The 19926-nt window shown below is 53.1% G+C and overlaps 2 protein-coding genes across 5 annotated transcripts in view; both read left to right on the top strand.

Moving 5' to 3' along the window:
• The window catches only part of LOC135977481 (deleted in malignant brain tumors 1 protein-like), a 723293-nt gene that overhangs the window by 165806 nt on the left and 537561 nt on the right, over positions 1–19926 (top strand). The window lies entirely within an intron of this gene.
• Positions 2307–6487, top strand: LOC135977500 (antigen WC1.1-like). Its single transcript, XM_065578783.1, has 3 exons — positions 2307–2439; positions 4706–4801; positions 6224–6487. The coding sequence occupies exons 1-3, from the start codon at positions 2349–2351 to the stop codon at positions 6433–6435; spliced, it is 399 nt and encodes a 132-aa protein (XP_065434855.1). The 5' UTR covers positions 2307–2348; the 3' UTR covers positions 6436–6487.

Genomic DNA, 19926 nt, shown 5'->3' on the forward strand with positions numbered 1-19926 from the left:
AGGTAGTGTGAGAGCGAAGAAGAGCCTCTCCCTAGAGACCGTCATTAGGCAGCTCTGTGGTTATTAACCTTTTTTGGGATGAACAATCAGAGATGGGCGCAGGCTGTGCAGTTTGGGTCAAGACTGCAATCCCCCACAAGTTTGGGTCAAGATACAGATAAATTCTACTCCCACATCACACACACAACCCAGTGCATTCACCTCGGCATTGTCTCTGTACAGGAAAAAAAGCAAAACTACCTCAGACCCTGTTTGCAGAATGCCCACCCCCCCTTTGGTCACAGACCAGGCCCTCCCATCTCCTGTGTGCAGGAGCATCATGGATTCTGTGGGGTGGGACCTTTGTGGGGTCAGATTGGCTCAGGCACAGAATCATAGAATCATAGAAAGCAGGGTTGGAAGGGACCTCAGGAGGTCATCTAGTCCAACCCCCTGCTCAAAGCAGGACCTAATCCCAACTAAATCATCTCAGCCAGGGCTTTGTCAAGCCTGACCTTAAAAACCTCTAAGGAAGGAGATTCCACCACCTCCCTAGGTAACCCTTTCAGTGCTTCACCACCCTCCTAGTGAAACAGTTTTTCCTAATATCCAACCTAAACCTCCCACACTACAACTTGAGACCATTACTCCTTGTTCTGTTATCTGCTACCACTGAGAACAGTCTAGATCCATCCTCTTTGACACCCCCTTTCAGGTAGTTGAAAGCAGCTATCAAATCCCCCCTCATTCTTCTCTTCTGCAGACTAAACAATCCCAGTTCCCTCAGCCTCTCCTCATAAGTCATGTGCTCCAGCTCCCTAATCATTTTTGTTGCCCTCCGCTGGACTCTTACAATTTTTCCACATCCTTCTTGTAGTGTGGGGCCCAAAACTGGACACAATACTCCAGATGAGGCCTCACCAATGCTGAATAGAGGGGAACGATCACGTCCCTCGATCTGCTGGCAATGCTGCTACTTATACAGCCCAAAATGCCGTTGGCCTTCTTGGCAACAGGGGCACACTGTTGACTCATATCCAGCTTCTCATCCACTGTAACCCCTAGGTCCTTTTCTGCAGAACTGCTGCCTAGCCACTCAGTCCCTAGTCTGTAACAGTGAATGGGATTCTTCCGTCCTAAGTGCAGGACTCTGCACTTGTCCTTGTTGAACCTCATCAGGTTTCTTTTGGCCCAATCCTCTAATTTGTCTAGGTCCCTCTGTATCCTATCCCTACCCTTCAGTGTATCTACCACTCCTCCCAGTTTAGTGTCATCTGCAAACATGCTGAGGTTGCCTTCCATGCCATCCTCCAGATCATTAATGAAGATATTGAACAAAACCAGCCCCAGGACCGACCTTTGGGGCACTCCGTTTGAAACCGGCTGCCAACTAGACATGGAGCCTTTGATCACTACCCGTTGATCCCAACAATCTAGCCAGCTTTCTATCCACCTTACAGTCCATTCATCCAGCCCACATAGCCCCTGCATCCATCACAGGCCCCAGTGTGCTGGTTTGTTACTAGAGTCCTCATCGCTGCACAGAGCACAAGGGACTTGGGCCCTAAATCACTAACATACAGGCCCTGTGCTGCTATGAGGGAGTTTGTGGAGGTGACAGCTGGAGACAACCAGGGACTCTCAGGGGTGAGGTTCCCCCCAGGAACAAACACGTCGCCTCCCCCTCGCTCTAGGCTCCAAATCTCCTCCCTTTCCCTTGGCAGGTGTGACAGAGAGGACAGATTCTCCGAATACTCCAGGTAAATCATCCCCCTTCTCCATCAAGGGTTAAATTTCCCTGGTGCTGGGTCACAGAGGAGGAGCTGCAAGCTGCAGCCTGAGGGAAGGAGCTCCTTTCCATGGCCTGTGAAATCTGAGGGCGAAGGACACCCGGGTGGGAGCTGCAGGCCCTGCTGAGCAGGAGGATTCCTCTTTGCTGGTTCCTGCTAACCGGGCAGGGCCCATGATTTAAAGAGCAGCCTGTGAGCTGCCCCAATGGCGCACAGACTATGTCCCAGCCCATTACCCTGCTGTCCTGGGCCATGCAATGAGTGACTGGGGAGCTCCCCGACTCTCACAGGCAAATCTCTCCCTGTCACATGTTTATTCATGGAGAGGGATAGCTCAGTAGGTTGAGCATTGGTCTCCTAAATCCAGGGTTATGAGTTCAGTTCTTGAAGGGGCCACTTAGGGATCTGGGGCAAAATCAGAACTTGGTTCTCCTAGTGAAGGCAGGGGGCTGGACTCAATGACCTTTCAGGGTCCCTTCCAGTTCTATGAGATAGGTATATCTCCATATATTATATTATTATTTCCATCCAGCTCCCCCGCACCACCCTCTGACTGACAGCGGGAGACTCACGGCGCCCATGATCATCTGCATTATCCTGGGGGCCCTGCTCTGCCTGGTTTTAATCATCCTGGGGGCGCAGGTGCGAAGTGCCAGGGCACAGCGCAGAGGTGAGTGCTGATTGGTGTCACTGTGTGAAATGCCTCTGCAATAGAAGGGGACTGCAGGGTGTCAGGGTGAGGGGTGATACTGGGCTGGGTGGGGTGGCCAAGGGTGCCTGTTAACTCCTCTCTCATTTAATATTTCATTAACTGTCTGGCAGTGGAACAGCCCAGGCATGAAATCTGGAGATGATACTAGCTAGGGACAGGTTCAGAGAAGCTGCATCTGTATCCTCGCCACCCTCCAGTGATCCACTCTAGGAGTGCCTACTCAGGCCTCCAGCCATCACCTGTCTCTGGGTGGGAACCCCCTGTCCCACCTCCTTGTGGCCAGGGGTTTTTAATGCTGCACAGCCCCCTGCCTTCCACTGTGATACCCCAGGTAAACCAGTCTGCCCACAGGCCAGCCCCCATGCTGTGCTTTCTCCCCATGAGTATCCCCCTTCTCCCATCAGTGTATTGCCAGCAGTTACAAGTCACCACCCAGCTCTCTCTCAGCAGACTACACCTTTTTAGTAGGATAAAAGCATCACAGAGAAAACACTAAAAAAAATAAAAAATCCTCCACACTTGCTGAACATGTCAGAATTACCCGTCTTCCTCATGGGCAGCCTGGTAGACCAACGTCCCTACAACTGTTCAGAGTTGGGATCCGCGTGGACAGAAGGTCCTGCCCATTTGCTGAATCAAAATGAAGGCCCTGAGTCTGTTTAAACTCAGCCTTTCATATCAGAAGTCTTTCTTTGTCTCTTGGTGTCTGGTAACCCAGTCTGAACCAGTCTGTGTAAACCACCTTGAAGGCTGTTACCTTTCTGGGGTTGTTTACAATCTCAGTGTTTCACCTTAATCACCCCCCCCACACACACACAAACAGACACACACACACTCACACCATTTTTTCTTCCTTGGTAACCCTCCCAAATGCAGTAGAACATAAACCATTCATAGATTTAATACAGTGATTCCCAAAGATATTGCCTGGGGTTGCAGTGTCTGTCACAGGGAGGGGTTCTGAATATCATGAGGAGAGACATCATGGAAAAGGGACCTAGAGAAATTGGAAATATTGTCAGGGGGAAAAAAGGTGTATAAAAATCAAGCTGTGGTAAATAGTTGTGAAGAGAGTGATCCAGTAGAAAAGACAATCTTAGGAAGGAGAAGTGCAGGAAAGCAGCATTATACTGTATTGTACTGAAAGCTGGCACTTGTAGGGGATTTTTCTTCTATAAAACACTGTACAAACATTAGCTACCAGCTCCTTGGAAAGAAGGTAGAGAACGGGATTGCCATCAATATACGCGTAACATTCACAACTTTGCAGTAAGACAATGACTATAATCAGACCTCATGGTTCAGGGCTTCAGCCAGTCGCCTGCAGGGGTCAGGAAGGAATTCTGGGAAGCCCCATATTTGTGTTTTGTTTTGCTTTGTTTTGTTTCTTGCCCTTTTCTGAAGCATCAGACATTAGCTACAGAGGGAGCTGTGACACTGGATGGGCTGGACCAGTCCTCTGAGGTGGTTTAGAGAAATCTCTTTCTAAGATGTCTGGCTGGTGTGTCTTTTCCACATGCTCAGGGTCAAACCAATTGTCAGATTTGGGGTCAGGAAGGAATTTTCCCCCAGGTCAGATTGGCAAAAAGGGACCCTGGGGGATTTTCTTCTTCCTCTGAACCATGGAGCATGGATGACCTGCCAGGATTATCTAGGCATCTCTCACTTAGTCAGTTCCCTGCCATTGCAGGGGCCTTGGGCATTGGTGGTACCTTAGTCGCTCCTGCTTTCTGCCTGTGTCACACAATAGTTTATTCTCCTGAGGACTGAAATGCTTTAGTCTAAGTGCATCTTTGAACTCAAACCTAGGGGTATCTGGGTGAAATGCAGTGGCCTGTGTTATATAGGAGGTCAGACTAGATGTTCTAATGGTCCCTTCTGGCCTTAAACTCTATGGGGAAAAAAAGATAAACACCAGCGTGGGGGAAGAATTATTTAAACTGTTCCAAAGGGGAATAGCCTGGAATAATGGGATGAGATTAAAAAGGGAACATTTAAGATGAATGTGTGGAAGCTTCCTGACAGCGAACTAGCCCTGGGAACCATCATCAAAGGGCTGTTGTGGAAAGAAACTCTGTCACTTGGCTGATTTAAATTACAGCACTTGGAATGTGCTGTAGGGTTCAGGCTCGTACTGGGCCCATGGGGAGGGGCTGGATGATCCTATCCTGTTTCTCATCTCTGGTTTCAGTGACCCTGTACAAACCCTGACCTTTGTTTTCAGGATCCAGAAGACCCTTGGATCCCTTCTCAGAGGCCGTGTATGAGGAGATTGATTATAACTTGATGAGAGAGAAGCAGGAGATGTTCAGTGGCTCAGGTCTGTGTGTCCAACTCTTAACAGGGAGCATCTATCTAATGCCCTTTCCATCTGAGGCCTTGACCCAGGGTTAAATCACTGCACTTCAGCCCTGTGAGCTTGTCATTGGAGCTGGGCCCAAGTCTTCATTACAAAATGTTTTGGTGAAAAATGCAGATTCAGAGACACTGAAACATTTCACGAATTCCTGTCAATTTCACCCAATTGTTCCAAACACATAGGACAATTCATTTCATTTCAACACTTTCTAAAGATAATATTTTGTTTTTTCAATTTGATAGTATTTTTTCCATTAGAAAATTCCTTTAATTTTATCTATAAAAACAAAAAAATAAACAAAAAATTAACTAATGTCCAAAAGAACACCAAATTCAACAGAAACTTTTTTTTTTTACTTTTCCATTTGCCAAAAATTGCCAAAAAAAAAAAAAAAGAAGAAATGTCATTTTGGGTCAACTCAAAAAAATTTTTTTTTCTTTTTTCCCCAATGGCCAGAGAACCAAACCATCTGTGCTTTTTTGCCAAGCTCTAGCTGTGGGAGCTGGGTCTGTGGTGAGATCAGCAGTTACTCATGTAGACTGAGGGAGATGAGTTTCCTTCCCACCATACATTGAGTGTCCCAATTCTAGGGACAGTTAATGTCATTGTGCCCGTCCTGCAGCCTTGGCGTGTAACCAGAGAGGGGTCAGGAAAGTGACTGTGTGGGGCCAGGCTAAACTATCATTTGAAAACTGCTTTGGAGCATTGGAGCAGGGGATGTTCTGTGCTCCCCTCCCACCGCAGCCACTGGTCTGCTGGGTCGGCTCCCTCCTGCCCCCAGAGCAGAGAGATCAGCCCAGGAGAGCCTCATGACTTTGAGTCACGACCCTTTTATCCTTTGTGCTATTTTGTCTCAATGTCTGATGGGAACATCCTGCCCAAGGGCTGTGCTGTGGTGGGGATCTAGGAACATGCTCAGGGCATCCCCCAGCACCACTGACAAGATGGTTACAGTGAATCACAGACTCTGCTCTGGGCCTTTCTTGGCCTAATCTGGAAACACCATGGAGAGCTGATCGACTGATTCATGAGGGAGGTGGGTATTTACCCTTAAGAAGGAGGAGTCCCCTCTGTGGCTGAGGAGGCCAGAACCATTGTGGAACTTCCCTGGACCAGCAGCCAGAGATGTGCCCTTCACTCAACCCAGGATCTTTCAGGTCTGATTGTAGCATCCCCTCAGTCACATTTACCACAGTGACATGGAGATTTCTCTTGGGGAGTCTGTGTCAGCCTCTCCCCGCTCAGAGTCACTGTGAGTCACCATCTCCTGTAGAAGAAGGAATAGATTGAGACTGGAAATCCTGCTCCTGGCTCTGGGTGTGTTCCCAGTCCCACAGTTCTGCTGTTCTCACTGTGATGAATTTCTGGTTCTCATTTCTCCAGGCTCCTATTCAGATGACTCAGTGACGAAGCTGCAGTATTACACCGGAGACAGCGAAGGAGAAAACGATCCTGGATCAGAACAAGGTAACGGGGGAGGGGCAGACTCAGGCCGAGAGACCCAAATCTGGGCAGAGAACAGAATTTCTATCAAACTTTCTGCAGTCACAGACATTTCCCCTCACACGTTTCCCATTGTACACAGTCAGGTCTAATCCCATTGAACAGGATTTCTGCCAGAATCTCAGGATGGGAACATGTGACCATCTCCTGAGCACACACCCCTGGGAGTGGCTCCCAGTGACTTCCCTAGGTGAGGAGCTGGAGGAGATGGGTCAGTCTCTTTGGGTGGAAGGCGTCAATGCCCAGCACGGCTCATCTCTCACCTCTGAGAGAGATGAGAAGATTGTCCTGTGTTGTTAGTAAAGATGGGCTCAGCCCAATTCACTGATCCGAACCCACGAGAACTTTGGGGGAGGGGAATTTTCAGATTCTGACCCCAGCTCTGGATCACAGTTTTGGGGCTGGCACCTGTCGCTATAACAAGCTGAAGCAAAATCCTGGATCTGAACTTCCTGGCCTGGCCCATCTCTAATTATAAATGGGGCCGTATTTCTACCCCAGCTGCTCTCAAGGGAGTCCATGATTTGGATCCTTTGGGAGTTTAGCCTGTGGCTGGGGGAGGAGACACTGAGCAGATGAGGCAGTTCTGCTGAGAAGCTGGAGCGCTGCCAAGCTGAGCCCTGGGCTGCCTGAGAGGCTAGTGGAGAGCAGGAGCTCACAAAGGATCAGGCCAGTGACCTCCCAGCGGGAGCTTTAATTCCTGCAGAGGGGAGGTTCCCCCTCCCCAGTGTAACAGGAAAATTCAAACCTGTCTGCAGAGATCAGCTGGATTCACACAGGCCGGCTCTGGCCTGGCAGCGCCCATGTTCCAACCTGTTATCTCAACACAAGCCCAGATCCTGCTCCCACTGAAACACATACAAGAGCTGCTGTTGGATTCTGCAGGGACAGGATTGGCCGCTTGTTATTTCTGGGACTTCTGTTTTACTGTCGTTCTCTGACTTGTGTCCTTGTCACCATGGGGCCTGTAGCAAGGCGATAGGACACCCCACAGCCCCGCTGAGGGCCGAACCTTCCCTAATACCAACTTGGGCAGAGCCACTGGGTCCGGCGTCCGCCCCTCCGAGGTCACGGCCCCGACCCAGAAGTATAAAACTTGCCTGCAGAGCTCAGTGGGGCCCAGGCTGGTGGAGGGAGCAGACGTCCGTGGCCGAGCTCCCGCTTGGGAAACAGCCACAGGCCGCGACCGGCCTGCTGACTCACCGGGCCTGTCGAGCCTACCTCTCGCCCAGTATCCTGAGGAGGACTGGCCAAGCCTGCCCCGTGCCAGCTACCCCGAGGAGGACTGGCCAAGCCTGCCCCGTGCCAGCTACCCTGAGGAGGAGCCGAGCCTGCCCCGTGCCAGCTACCCCGAGGAGGAGCCGAGCCTGCCCTTCACTACCTACCCAGAGGAGCCAATGCTGGTGGAGAGCACCAACGACACTAAGACGGCCCAGGTACCATATGAGGGGGAGTGTGGAAGTAGCCGGGGGCAGCCGACCCCAGTCTGGCTGCTGCACTGCCAGAGCCGATGTCAGTGTGTTGCGGCCAGGATCCACACTGACAGCAGCAAGTTTCTGTCGTTGCTAGGGCCCCGGGCTGGGACGCAGTGGAGTGGGAGGGCCTGCGTCCCCCCTGCCACCTCCTCCTTGGGTGGCAGACTCCCCCTTTTTCCCCTGGCTTAGAGAGGCTGGGGATCTGATTGACTATTGGCTTGCTGCCCCGCCCTGACCTAAGGCCTGGCCTGCTATAGACTTTGCCTCAGCCCTTGCTTATGGGCCTGAGCCCCTAACTGTGTGTCTGTTGTCCCAGAGTGCCGCTGGACCCGGACCGATGGCGGACTGTAGCGAGGCGGTGGGACACCCCACAGCCCCGCTGAGGGCTGAACCTCGGCCAACACTACTACACGTGGTACCAGAAGTGGGGACCTCTTGCCCAGAATGTGGGCACGAGCCCTAGACCCCTGTGAGAAGGAGTCCAGGGGGAGCGGTCCCCCACAGGAGACATGGACTTAACCAAGCTTTTCATGCTCCTGACAGAGAGCCAGGAGGGACAGCAGGCCGCCCAGCTCCAACAGCACCAGCAGCTCGTCCAGCAGCTGGGAGCCCAGCAGCAACAGTTGATACAGGACCTGACTGTGCAAAACCGGGAGTTCCAGCAACAGTGTTTACAGCAGTTGGCAACCGCCCTGCCCCGGCCCACGGGGCCCCAGCTGGGAGACCCGGACGGGGCTCCCCATTTCACCCTGCCTGTAAGACTGACTAAGATGGGACCACAGGATGACCCTGAGGCCTTCCTAGTGACCTTCGAAAGAGTCGCACACGTTGCCGGGTGGGCGCCAGACCAGTGGGCTACCCTCCTGGCACCATACCTAATGGGGACGGCGCAAACGGTCTATCGGGGGTTGTCCACGGAGGATGCACGAGACTATGTCCGGGTAAAGGCGGCCATTTTAGACGCCTTAGACATCAGCCCCGAAACCTTCCGGCAGTGGTTCCGGGCCCTGTCCTACATCCTGGGCGCCCAACCCCGGCTGGTAGCCCAGGAACTGAGAGACCTCTGTCGGCGATGGCTACAACCCGACAGGCGGAACCCCGAGGAGCTCACTGAGCAAATCCTGCTGGAGCAGTTCGTCCACATCCTCCCGTCCTGGGGGAGGGCTTGGGTCCTCCACCACAGGCCTCCCACTGTAGCGGCTGCCGTCGCCCTCATGGAGGACTTCTTGGCGGCAGAAACCCCGGTCGCGCCGGGTATGCGGGACCACCCTCCAGGGCTCGATCGCCCCAACCCCGAGAGACGGGCGAGCCCCCGAGTCCAACCACGGAATCTCCCACGGAGTCAGGAGCCCCGGTATAGATGTCTCGAGGGTCCCCCTCAGCCTGCCCCCATGGGGCCCGAGACCGGGAATGGCCGTGGCCCGCGGAGTCCCCCTAGGAACCAGGGGAGAAGCTCAGCCCGACCCGGGCGACCCGAAATCAGACCCTGTTTCTCCTGTGGGAAGCGCGGGCATCTCCAACGTGACTGCACTGAGATGGACTGCAGCTTTGGGCACGTTTGCGCCGGAGAGAACCGTGCCCGATCACCGCAGGCTGCCAAGGTCACCGTGCCTGTCGTTGTTGGAGACGCGGCCCTTGTTGACTCTGGCTGTGGACAAACCCTAGTCCGCCAAAGCCTGGGCTTCCCTAAAGACCCCCAGCTGGGGAACATCCTATTGCAGTGCATCCAGGGTGACGTTCGACCGTACACCAGTGCCCGAGTTCCACTGACCATCAACGGAGTCACGCGGACCATGGTGGTTGGCTTGGCCCCGCGACTCACCTACCCCATGATCTTGGGGCGAGACTGGCCAGAGTTCCCGTGCGTCCTGGGCTCCCATGAGCAGGAGAGCCCCGATATCACTCCAGCCTTGGAGGGGGACTGCCGCGAGGACCCCGCCGAGGAGGCTGAAGAAGCGGGACATCGGAGCCAGGATGGCGTGCCTAAAGACCTCCCACTAACATCGACAGATGACCCTCAGATCGGTACGGACTTCTGCCGAGACCAGAGGGAGGATCCCACCCTGGGGTGGGCATTTGAACAGTTGGCGGCCGTCGATGATGCTCTGATTGATCCCGTCTGGGCCAAGGTATGGCCCCGGTTAGAGCTACGATGCAACCGCCTCTATCGGGTGGACCGAGATGCCCGTACCGGGGAGGTTCAGAGACAACTGATGGTGCCTCGCTGTCACCAACGAGCGGTGATGAAGCTCGCCCACGACGTCCCCGCGGCCGGGCACCTGGGTCAAGAAAAGACCCTCGCCCAGATTCTGTCCCGGTTTTTTTGGCCTGGGGTGCACCAAGAGGTGCGAAATTATTGTAGCTCCTGTCCGGAGTGCCAGCTCGCTGCTCCCCCATGGACGGCCCCGGCCCCACTAGTCCCCATGCCCATTATGGAGACCCCGTTCAAGCGGGTGGCCATGGACTTGGTGGGATCCCTCCTGAGGAGCCGGGCCGGGATTCTTTACGTCCTGGTCATAGTGGACTACGCAACCCACTTCCCCGAAGCCGTCCCGCTCCAGAGCATCACCGCAAGGACCATTGCTGACGAACTCGTCAAGGTCTTTGCCCACGTGGGCTTGCCCCGGGAGATCCTCACCGACCAGGGTACCAACTTTACCTCCTGGTTGCTGTGGCAGGTCTGCAGACTCCTTGGGATCAAGCAGCTGCGCACCTCTGTGTAACACCCGCAATCCGACGGCCTGGTTGAGCGGTTCAACCGCACCCTGAAAGACATGTTGCACAAGTTCTCCCCTGAGGACCTGCGCCGATGGGACCAGTTGATCCCACCGTTGTTCTTGGCTGTCCGCGAAGTACCCCAGGCCTCCACCAAATTCTCTCCCTTCGAGCTGTTGTATGGCCGTTGTCCAAGGGGGCTGCTGGATCTCATGAAAGAGACCTGGGAACAAGCCCCGTCACCCACTCAGGGCCTGCTCCAGTATGTCCTCCAGCTGCAGGGACGCCTAGCACAAGCTGGAACTCTCGCTCGAGAGAATCTGAAGGCCGCGCAGGAAGCTCAGGCCCAAACATATAACCGAGAGGCCCGAGTCCTCGAGTTCCAACCTGGCGACCGGGTTCTACTTCTCCTACCCTCCAGTGAATCCAAACTACTGGCTCGGTGGCAGGGGCCATATGAGGTGATCCAGAAGATCGGGCTGGTCACCTATGAGATCAACCAGCCAGATCGCCGGAAAAAAGTCCAGCAGTACCACGTCAATCTCCTGAAACCCTGGCGGTAACGGGAAGGCCTCTTAATTAATACCTGCCCCCCAGAGCCCGAGTTAGGGCCCCGGGTTACATCGACCGAAGACGTCACCACACCTCAGCTCGGAGAGTCCTTAACTGTGGAACAACGGAAACAGACCAGGTGCCTCCTGCAGGCGTTCCGTGGGACGTTCACCGCCCAGCCGGGCTACACAACCCTCGTGTACCATACTATTCAGACGGAGCCGGGGGTGGTGATCCGAGAGTCAACTAGACTCCTACCCTATCGTATGCGGCAGGTCGTCGAGGAGGAAGTTCGAGTGATGCTAGAGCTGGGTGTCATTGAACCATCACAAAGCGAGTGGCGCAGCCCAGTAGTCCTGGTCCCCAAACCAGACGGCACACAGCGCTTTTGCATCGATTTCTGCCATGTGAATTCCATCTCAAAGTTCGACGCCTACCCAATGCCGCGGGTAGATGAGCTGCTGGACCGTTTAGGCAAGGCCTGCTTCCTCACGACCCTTGACCTAAGCAAAGGGTACTGGCAGATTCCCCTCGACCCTATGTCACAGGAGAAAACTGCTTTTGCCACTGCCACGGGCCTCTACCAATTCTCCCAGATGTCCTTCGGTCTCCATGGTGCCCCCGCGATGTTCCAGCGGCTCATGGTCCGCCTCCTTCTTCCTCATCGGGAGTACGCGGCCGCATACCTGGATGATGTAGTCATTTATAGTGACCGGTGGGAGAACCACCTGGAGCGGGTAGCAGCTGTCCTGAGGTCCCTACGAGCCACGGGGTTAACCGCCAACCCAAAGAAATGCCGTATCAGGTGGCAGGAGACCACCTACCTGGGCTACACGATTGGAGGGGGACAAGTGAAACCACTTGTCAGAAAGGTTCAAGCCCTAGCGGCATGCCCACCACCCACTATGAAGCACCACATACGCCAATTTCTGGGACTTGCGGGCTATTACCGGAGGTTCATCCCCGATTTTGCCTCCATTGCAGCCCCCTTAACAGAACTCCTCACCAAAACCAGTCCCAGATGAGTGGAATGGACCCCGGAGTGTGACAGCGCCTTCCGGGCCCTCAAGGACTGTCTCTGCCGCGAACCCATCCTGTACAGCCCCGACTTTGACCACGGGTTCGTCCTCCAGACCGACGCCTCGGAGGTAGGACTAGGGGCGGTCCTGTCTCAGGAGGTGGATGGGGAGGAGCACCCAGTTATATATCTCAGCCGGAAATTATTCCCGCGAGAAAAACACTATGCGGTAATAGAGAAGGAGGCCCTAGCGGTGAAATGAGCCTGCGACGCCCTGCATTATTACATCCTAGGGGCCCCCTTCATACTAGTCACTGACCACGCCGCGCTTCGGTGGTTGGCCCGGATGAAGCACAATAATATGAGGTTAGCGCTGTGGTACCTGGCGTTACAACCCTATGCTTATACCATCCGCCATAGGGCCGGTAAGGACCACGCGAATGCGGACTTCTTGTCCCGCCTGGGAGAGTTGGACGGGTCTGGACCCGAGGGACGGGAGCCAGCCTTGGGGGCGGGTGTGTGTAGCGAGGCGGTGGGACACCTCTAATACCAACGTGGGTGGAGCCACAGGGTCCGGTGCCCGCCCCTCCGAGCTCACGGCCCCGACCCGGAAATATAAAAGCCCGCCTGCAGAGCTCAGTGGGGCCCAGGCTGGCGGAGGGAGCAGACATCCGTGGCCGAGCTCCCGCTTGGGAAACAGCCGCAGGCCGCGACTGGCCCGCTGACTCACCGGGCTGGTTGAGCCTACCTCTCGCCCAGTATCCTCAGGAGGACTGGCCAAGCCTGCTCCGTGCCAGCTACCCCGAGGAGGAGCCGAGCCTGCCCTTCACTACCTACCCAGAGGAGCCAATGCTGGTGGAGAGCACCAACGATACTAAGACGGCCCAGGTACCATACGAGGGGGAGTGTGGAAGTAGCCCGGGGGCAGCCGACCCGAGTCTGGCTGCAGCACTGCCAGAGCCGATGTCAGTGTGTTGCGGCCAGGATCCACACTGACAGCAGCGAGTTTCCGTCGCTGCTAGGGCCCCGGGCTGGGACGCAGTGGAGTGGGAGGGCCTGCGTCCCCCCTGCCACCTCCTCCTTGGGTGGCAGACTCCCCATTTTTCCCCTGGCCTAGAGAGGCTGGGGACCTGATTGACTATTGGCTTGCTGCCCCACCCTGACCTAGGGCCTGGGCTGCTACAAACTGACTCAGCCCCTGCCCAAGGGCCTGGGTTTCTGATTGCCTATTTAATTGTTGCCCCGCCCTGACCTAGGGCCTGGCCTGCTATAGACTTTGCCTCAGCCCTTGTGTTGCCGGCACAGAGTGCCCGAGGACAGCAACAGCGGGGTTCGTTCCCCGGTGTGCTTCGCGCCAATAAACACACCAGGGGTGGAGAAGCAAACAAAGTTTTTTTGAGATCTCAAAGCGGTGCAAGGAGACTGGCACGTCTCAAATCAAGCACACCAACAGAAACAGTTTTTCTTCTTTTATACATTTTGCAGTCAAGCCTCATCCCCCCCCTTTCCCCTCTAGCCCTCCCTTTCTCCCCCCCCATTCCTCCCTCTACCCCTCCCATCCCTGGTAACAGTTACTAAGCAAATAAGAATTACATTTAATCAGTTAAGTCATTCTTGGCAGCTATAAGCCTAGCTTGTTAGTAACTTCTTTAAACCGTTATCTTGTCCTTTTTCCCTTCAGCCAGAAACATGCAGGACTCATTATTACCGCTTGATACCGGTGTGAGCAGGGGGTTGCACACAGATAACTGGTTTCTTACATATTCCAATTGCACCTGGCTTTTGAGGTCGATTAGAGTTTATACATGGAAGGAGTTTGGTTCATTTAGGCCTAATGCAGGAAGGCTTCATTGACACTTGTGATTTTCCACCCTCCCGGGTTACCTAGGGTGATGCCTAGTGACGTCAACAACTCCCTCCTTTGAGAATACTCAACAAGCTTTTGGCTGAGTTTTCTCATATTCTGTGGACAAGATATGATTAAGTGCTATGAAGCTGGGGTTCTCAATGAGAGGGTATGCCAGGATTTCTGGGGAACAGGGGGCACAAAGCTTACGGAGGAGCAATTTAAAACAAGCAATCAGGAGGAGGGTGACCAAGCACAGTACCACACCTGTGAGGAGGAGACGCACAAGGCCACCCCCCAGTCCTCCCAGGTCGGGCAACCAACTCCAAAGGGAATCGAAACCTGTGGGTTCCCTTTCCTGGGCCTTCCAATTCTCAAAAGCCTGTTTGGTTGACAGGATGTGCTTGTTAATGTTTTGTGAGTTTTCCGGGACATAAGTACAACATTCACTCCCAATAAGGGCACACACCCCGCCCTGGGAGGCTAAAACATAATCTAAGGCCTGTTTATTTTGTAGGGACAGCAACCGGAGCTGGTAAAGCTCTGAGTTAAGGCTTTTCTCTATGGCCAAGGTTTCATTGGCGAACTTGGTGAGAAACACAGAGAGCCTGTGATAAAATTGGGTTAGCTGTCCCACCCCATAGGATGGGAGGAGGATCATACCCAACCTGTCTCCTTCTGTAATGGGCTCTGGGGTGGCATACAAGGATCTACGCTGTCTGGGGCGGCCAGGGGGCAGTTTAGGGAGGACACGAAGGGGAGGGGCAAGATATCCTAGATAGCAGCTCCCATACCACCGATGCGGTAGCCACTTATACGCAGAAATTCCGCAAATGTAAAAGGAGTGGCCATTTCCTACCAAGCCATTATAACCGCTGCGCCATCTATTTGTTTCTTTGTCATTAAACGTTGCGAACTGGACGGTAGAGTTGGATTTGCCATTAACATAGACAGGGACAGAAGCATCACTGTCAGGGGATAAATAATACTGACAGGTGCTATTTCCAGCGGACCAGGTGTGATTGCTGGACTTGAACTGTCGATAGCACACCAACCCGGGGGCCACTGACCGCAGCCTAATAGGGGAAGGGATCTGCGTTGAGTTGGCCCGCAGCTCCCAGGGATCGTCCCTCAATGCATATTGGGATTCAATGGTACAGTTTTGCGACAAGGGGGTACCCGAGGTATTTCTTCCCCTACTGAACCATCCCCAACAGATATCTGACCAATTTTGGGGAACCGCCCTCCAGGGTAACCCTGCTGCGTGGTGCGGGACTTGGGAGTATACCCAGCAGTTAGAGAGGTTGAACTCTTGGGCAAAGCAAACCTTCAAGGACTCATATGTGTTTGTTTTCAAGTTAGTAGGGATTCCTTTCCATCCCGTATGGGCAGGTGACCCTAAGGCCTAACAATTACAATTCCCCAAGTACCCACAAAATAACAATTACCAATAGCAGGCAGACTAAAAGCAAAAGGGACCAGGCCACCAGGTTAGGCCGGCCCTGTGAAAATAAACACAACCAACGCTCAGAGTTCTCGGGGGAGTGCGCTGTGACTGTCCAAAGAGATCACAGGGCATTCCCAGCAGGCCTTATTGTCTTTTGAATAACAGTTTAAGTCCCAGATCGTCGCTGGCAGTCTTCTCTGCAGGCTGGACGGTCCACCGTTCAGGAGCGGGCACTGCTTTTAGACGAGAGTGATGGATCCAGTTCTTGTGTCCTTCGACCTTTGCTGCTGTATGGGAGACCAGCAGGACGGTGTGGGGTCCCTTCCACTTCTCTTGGAGAGGCTCGTCCTTCCAGGTCCGAACGAGTACGGAGTCACCTGGCTGCAAGGAGTGGATCGGGGCATCCAGCGGGAGAGGCTGCAAATCTTTGGTATACCTGTGGAGAGAACAGAGAACAGCAGACAGAGAGCACATATACCGAGATAAGAAGCCACAGCCTACCTCCCACTCCCCTGCCAGAACCAGTGTACCGTTCATAGGCCATGCCCTTCCAAACATAATCTCGAAGAGACTGAGCCCTAACCTGCCCTTAGGGAGAGCGCGAATGCGGAGCAAAATAAGGGGTAGAGCATCAGGCCACTTAAGGGAAGCCTCTTGGCAGATCTTTGAGAGGTGCCGCTTAACTGTCTGATTTGTACGTTCCACTACTCCACTGGTCTGCGGTCGCCACGGCATGCGGCATGTGGAGCTTCCAGGGGATTTGCAGGGCATCCGATATCTTCTGAACAACTTGAGATGTGAAGTGTGTTCCGTTGTCAGATTCCATCCACTGTGGGAGTCCGAAGCGGGGAATGATCTGCTTGACAAATTTAAGAGCCACCGTTTTGGCATTGTTGTTACGACATGGGAAAGCTTCAGGCCATCCACTGAATCGATCCACTAAGACAAGAAGATATCTGAATCCTTGGGTCCAGGGGAACTCAGTAAAATCTATTTGCCAAACTAGTCCTGGGCCTGGGGTAGGTTCCAGAGTGGCTGGTGGCACTGACACTCCTGGTCGAGGGTTGTTCTTTTGGCAGACTAGACATTCAGCCTGCACCTGGGAGGCCAGAGGCCTAAGTCCAGAGGTTAGAAAATATTTATTCATAAGCTGGGTAAGAGCCTCCCTGCCAGCATATAATTCTTTGTTTCTTCACCAGGGTCAGTTCTTAATGTCTTTTGTAGTCAGGAATTCCTGGACTTTGTGGTTTCAATGAAGCAAGTGTTCCTTTTTCTCTTTTCCTAAAACAGTGTGGTTCAGCATCATACAGGGGAGAGGTTACTAGCACATCACCCTGTCTTTAAATAGGCTTATCATCAATCGGAGAGTCCTCCCGAGGTGGAGGGGTCTTTTTACAGTGAGAAGCCTGGGTTCAGGTGGGCAGTCCTTGGCACTTCACAGTGGTGTTGGTGGTTAACAGGACTTGCAAAGGGCCTTTCCAGTGTGGAGCCAAAGCAGTTTTTCATTGATGGACTTTACGTAGACTCAGTCTCCTTGTTTCAATGAATGGCAGGGCTGCTAGGGTCTTTGATTAACACTTCTTTTATCTGTGAGAAAAGAAACCTAACACATTTTATTAATGCCTGGCAGTGTTTTGCAGATCTCATAGTTGCTTTGGCACATTTAGGCCCCCCCCTTTTCTTGGTTGTAACAATGTCCTTGGATGGGGCCAGCATCTTATCTTTGGACTGAGCTTGCTAGCTATATTTTTTTCCTCAGTTAACTCGCTCTGTTCTTTTTTCTTCTCTCCTTCTTGGCTTCTTTTAACTTACAAAGGAAACTTCCACTCTTCACTCATACACCTTTTCTCAACAATGAACACATACACATTGCTATTATACACCCTTCCAGCAAAATAACTTCTATACAGAGCTTTGGAGCAACAAACCAGGACGAGCACACCCAGTTTTGAGGAGTCCAACAAAGTTCAGGAGGCTCACAGTGGCTTTAAGGCAAGGGGTGAGACCCACAGCGGCAATTAACAAGTCATCCACATATTGCAGGAGGAGGACCCTGTCTTCATTTTCCCACTCCTCCAAGTCTCTGGCCAGAGCCTGGTCGAACAGAGTGGGGGAATTTTTAAATCCTTGGGCCAGCACTGTCCAGCAAAGCTGCTTTTTAACCCTTCTGTTGTCCTCCCACTCGAAGGAGAAAATCTCCTGAGATTGGGTGTCGACCGGAATCGTGAAGAAAGCGTCTTTTAAATCTAGGACCGAAAAATGGGTGTACTGCCCCCCTATAGAGGCCAGCAGTATATACGGGTTTGGAACAAGGGGGTGCAGAGTCTTAACCCGCTCATTAACCGCCCTCAGGTCCTGAACCAGCCGGTATGTGCCGTTGGGCTTTCGCACGGGCAGAATGGGGGTGTTCCAAGCTGACTGGCATTCTCGTAGTACACCGTACTTTAGGAACTGGTCTATAGTCTCCTGCAGTCCCTCTCTGGCTTCCCTTTTGATCGGGTACTGTTTGATTCGCACTGGGCTTTTTCCTGGGAGAAGCTGAATATGAACAGGGGTCTGACGGGTTGCCTTCCCTGGGATCCCTGATGCCCAGACAAGGGAATACACCTGGTCCTCCCACTCACTCCATTCTGGGGCTTGCATGGCTGAGGGTTCAGTTGCAAAGGTCATTATCCAGGCATTCTCTGGGGGTAAAGTGAGGGTTATTTCATCTTGAGTGAAATGCAGGATGGCACCTAAGCAACAAAGCAGGTCCCGTCCCAATAGAGGCGTTGGTCAATCGGGGAGGTAAACCAGTTTGTGAGATAGAGTTCTGTTTCCCAAAGCACATTCCTCTATGGCATATACTGGGCATTTTGTTCCTTTCCCTGTGGCACCCACCACAGTGAGGGAATCTGCCACAGGCAGCTTTAGGGGTTGGTTTACGGCGGTTCGTGCAGCTCCAGAGTCTATTAAAAAGTCTATGTCCAAATCTCCCACAGGCATGTTTACTCGGAGTTCCGGGGGCAGGATAGTCCGCCTCCCCTGACACCCCCCTTCTTGATCCTCCGCTGCCATCATAGGGGTACCTTCCCTTTCGGGGCACTCATTTTTCCAATGTCCCTCCTTTCGGCACCTGGCACACCGGTTGCGACCCAGACGCCTTTCCTGTGAGCCAGGGCGCCCACGCCCACGTCCTCTCATTCCCCGGCCCCTTCCACCTTCCTGGAATTTTCCCCTGCCACCGGCCTGTACTGCTGTAACCATCATTTTTACTTGCCTCTTTTCCTTTTCTCCCTACCTAAGGCGGTAAGCCCTGTTTGCGGTTTCCAGAATCTGTGCCATGGTCATGCCCATCAAATCCTCCTTTTTCTGTAGTTTCCTTTTAATATCAGGGGCGGCACGGCTGGTAAAGATACCCTTTATGATTGCCTCAGTTTCCTGTTCATCGGGGTTTGCATTAGTAGTTTGCCTGATGGTATCCCGAATACGCTGCAGAAAAGCAACCGGACTCTCTTTTGGCTCCTGTACTAGCTCATAAGGCTTAGCCCAATTGTTATGTTGGACAGCTCAGTGTCGGAGACCATGTAATAGGAGCTCCTTGTATACAGTGAGATGGGTTTGGCCCACAGGGTCATTAGGGTTCCACCCGGGATCTGCTAGGGGGACCTGGACTGCAGCAGTAGGGACGTGAATTAGATTCATATCATGTCTCTTCTGTGCCTCCTCCCTTTCTTTAGACACAACCTGATTACGCTCCACCTCAGACAGCAGGGTCCGCATAAGGACATTACAGTCATCCCAGTCAGGTTTACAGCTAGCCAGGCACGCTTCAAAGGCTGAGATAAACTTGCTTGGGTTTGTAGAGAATTCCCCTGCCTGTGCCTTAAAGGCTGCTAGGTCCACCGGGTTAAAAGGCACATGGGTGTAAACCTGCATAGTAGTGGCCGGGCGTTCTTGTGATCCTGGGCAGGCCACCACGGTCTCAGTAACTAATGGATAGAATCCCACCGAGGGGGCAATCTCTGGAGCCCGAGGCACCCTGTCTTTATATGGTGGGGGTGTTGGAGCCGAAGGGGACACTGACTCTGCCATCACAACCGGAGGAGGGTTCTGGGGACTAACAATAGTTACTACTGAACCTGTCGGAGTCAAATTACACCTTTGCAAAAGATCTGATCTATCTCTTAACAACATAAACAACTGTACATACATATGTTCATTCCATTTACCCATACGCTGACAAAACAAAAGCAACTGAAGGATCGTATTATAATTGAGTGATCCCTCCGGTGGCCACCTTTCCTGGTCCTCTAGCTGATATTGAGGCCAGTCTACTGTACAGAAATTTTCAGTTTACTTTTAATCAACGGACCCGATCCAAACACTTTCCAGTTCACCAGAATGCATTCCAAGGGTGTACACCTTGCCCTGCCTGCCATACTCTGTCCCTGCCCCATATTAGGGAGACACTGGGCATCCCCAGGTCAAAACAGGTAGACACTGGGCGTCCCCAGGTCAAGACAGATAAAGTCTCCACTAGACTGTTCC

The sequence above is a fragment of the Chrysemys picta genome, unplaced genomic scaffold (genome assembly GCF_011386835.1).
Source record: "Chrysemys picta bellii isolate R12L10 unplaced genomic scaffold, ASM1138683v2 scaf1, whole genome shotgun sequence".
NCBI lineage: Eukaryota > Metazoa > Chordata > Testudines > Emydidae > Chrysemys > Chrysemys picta.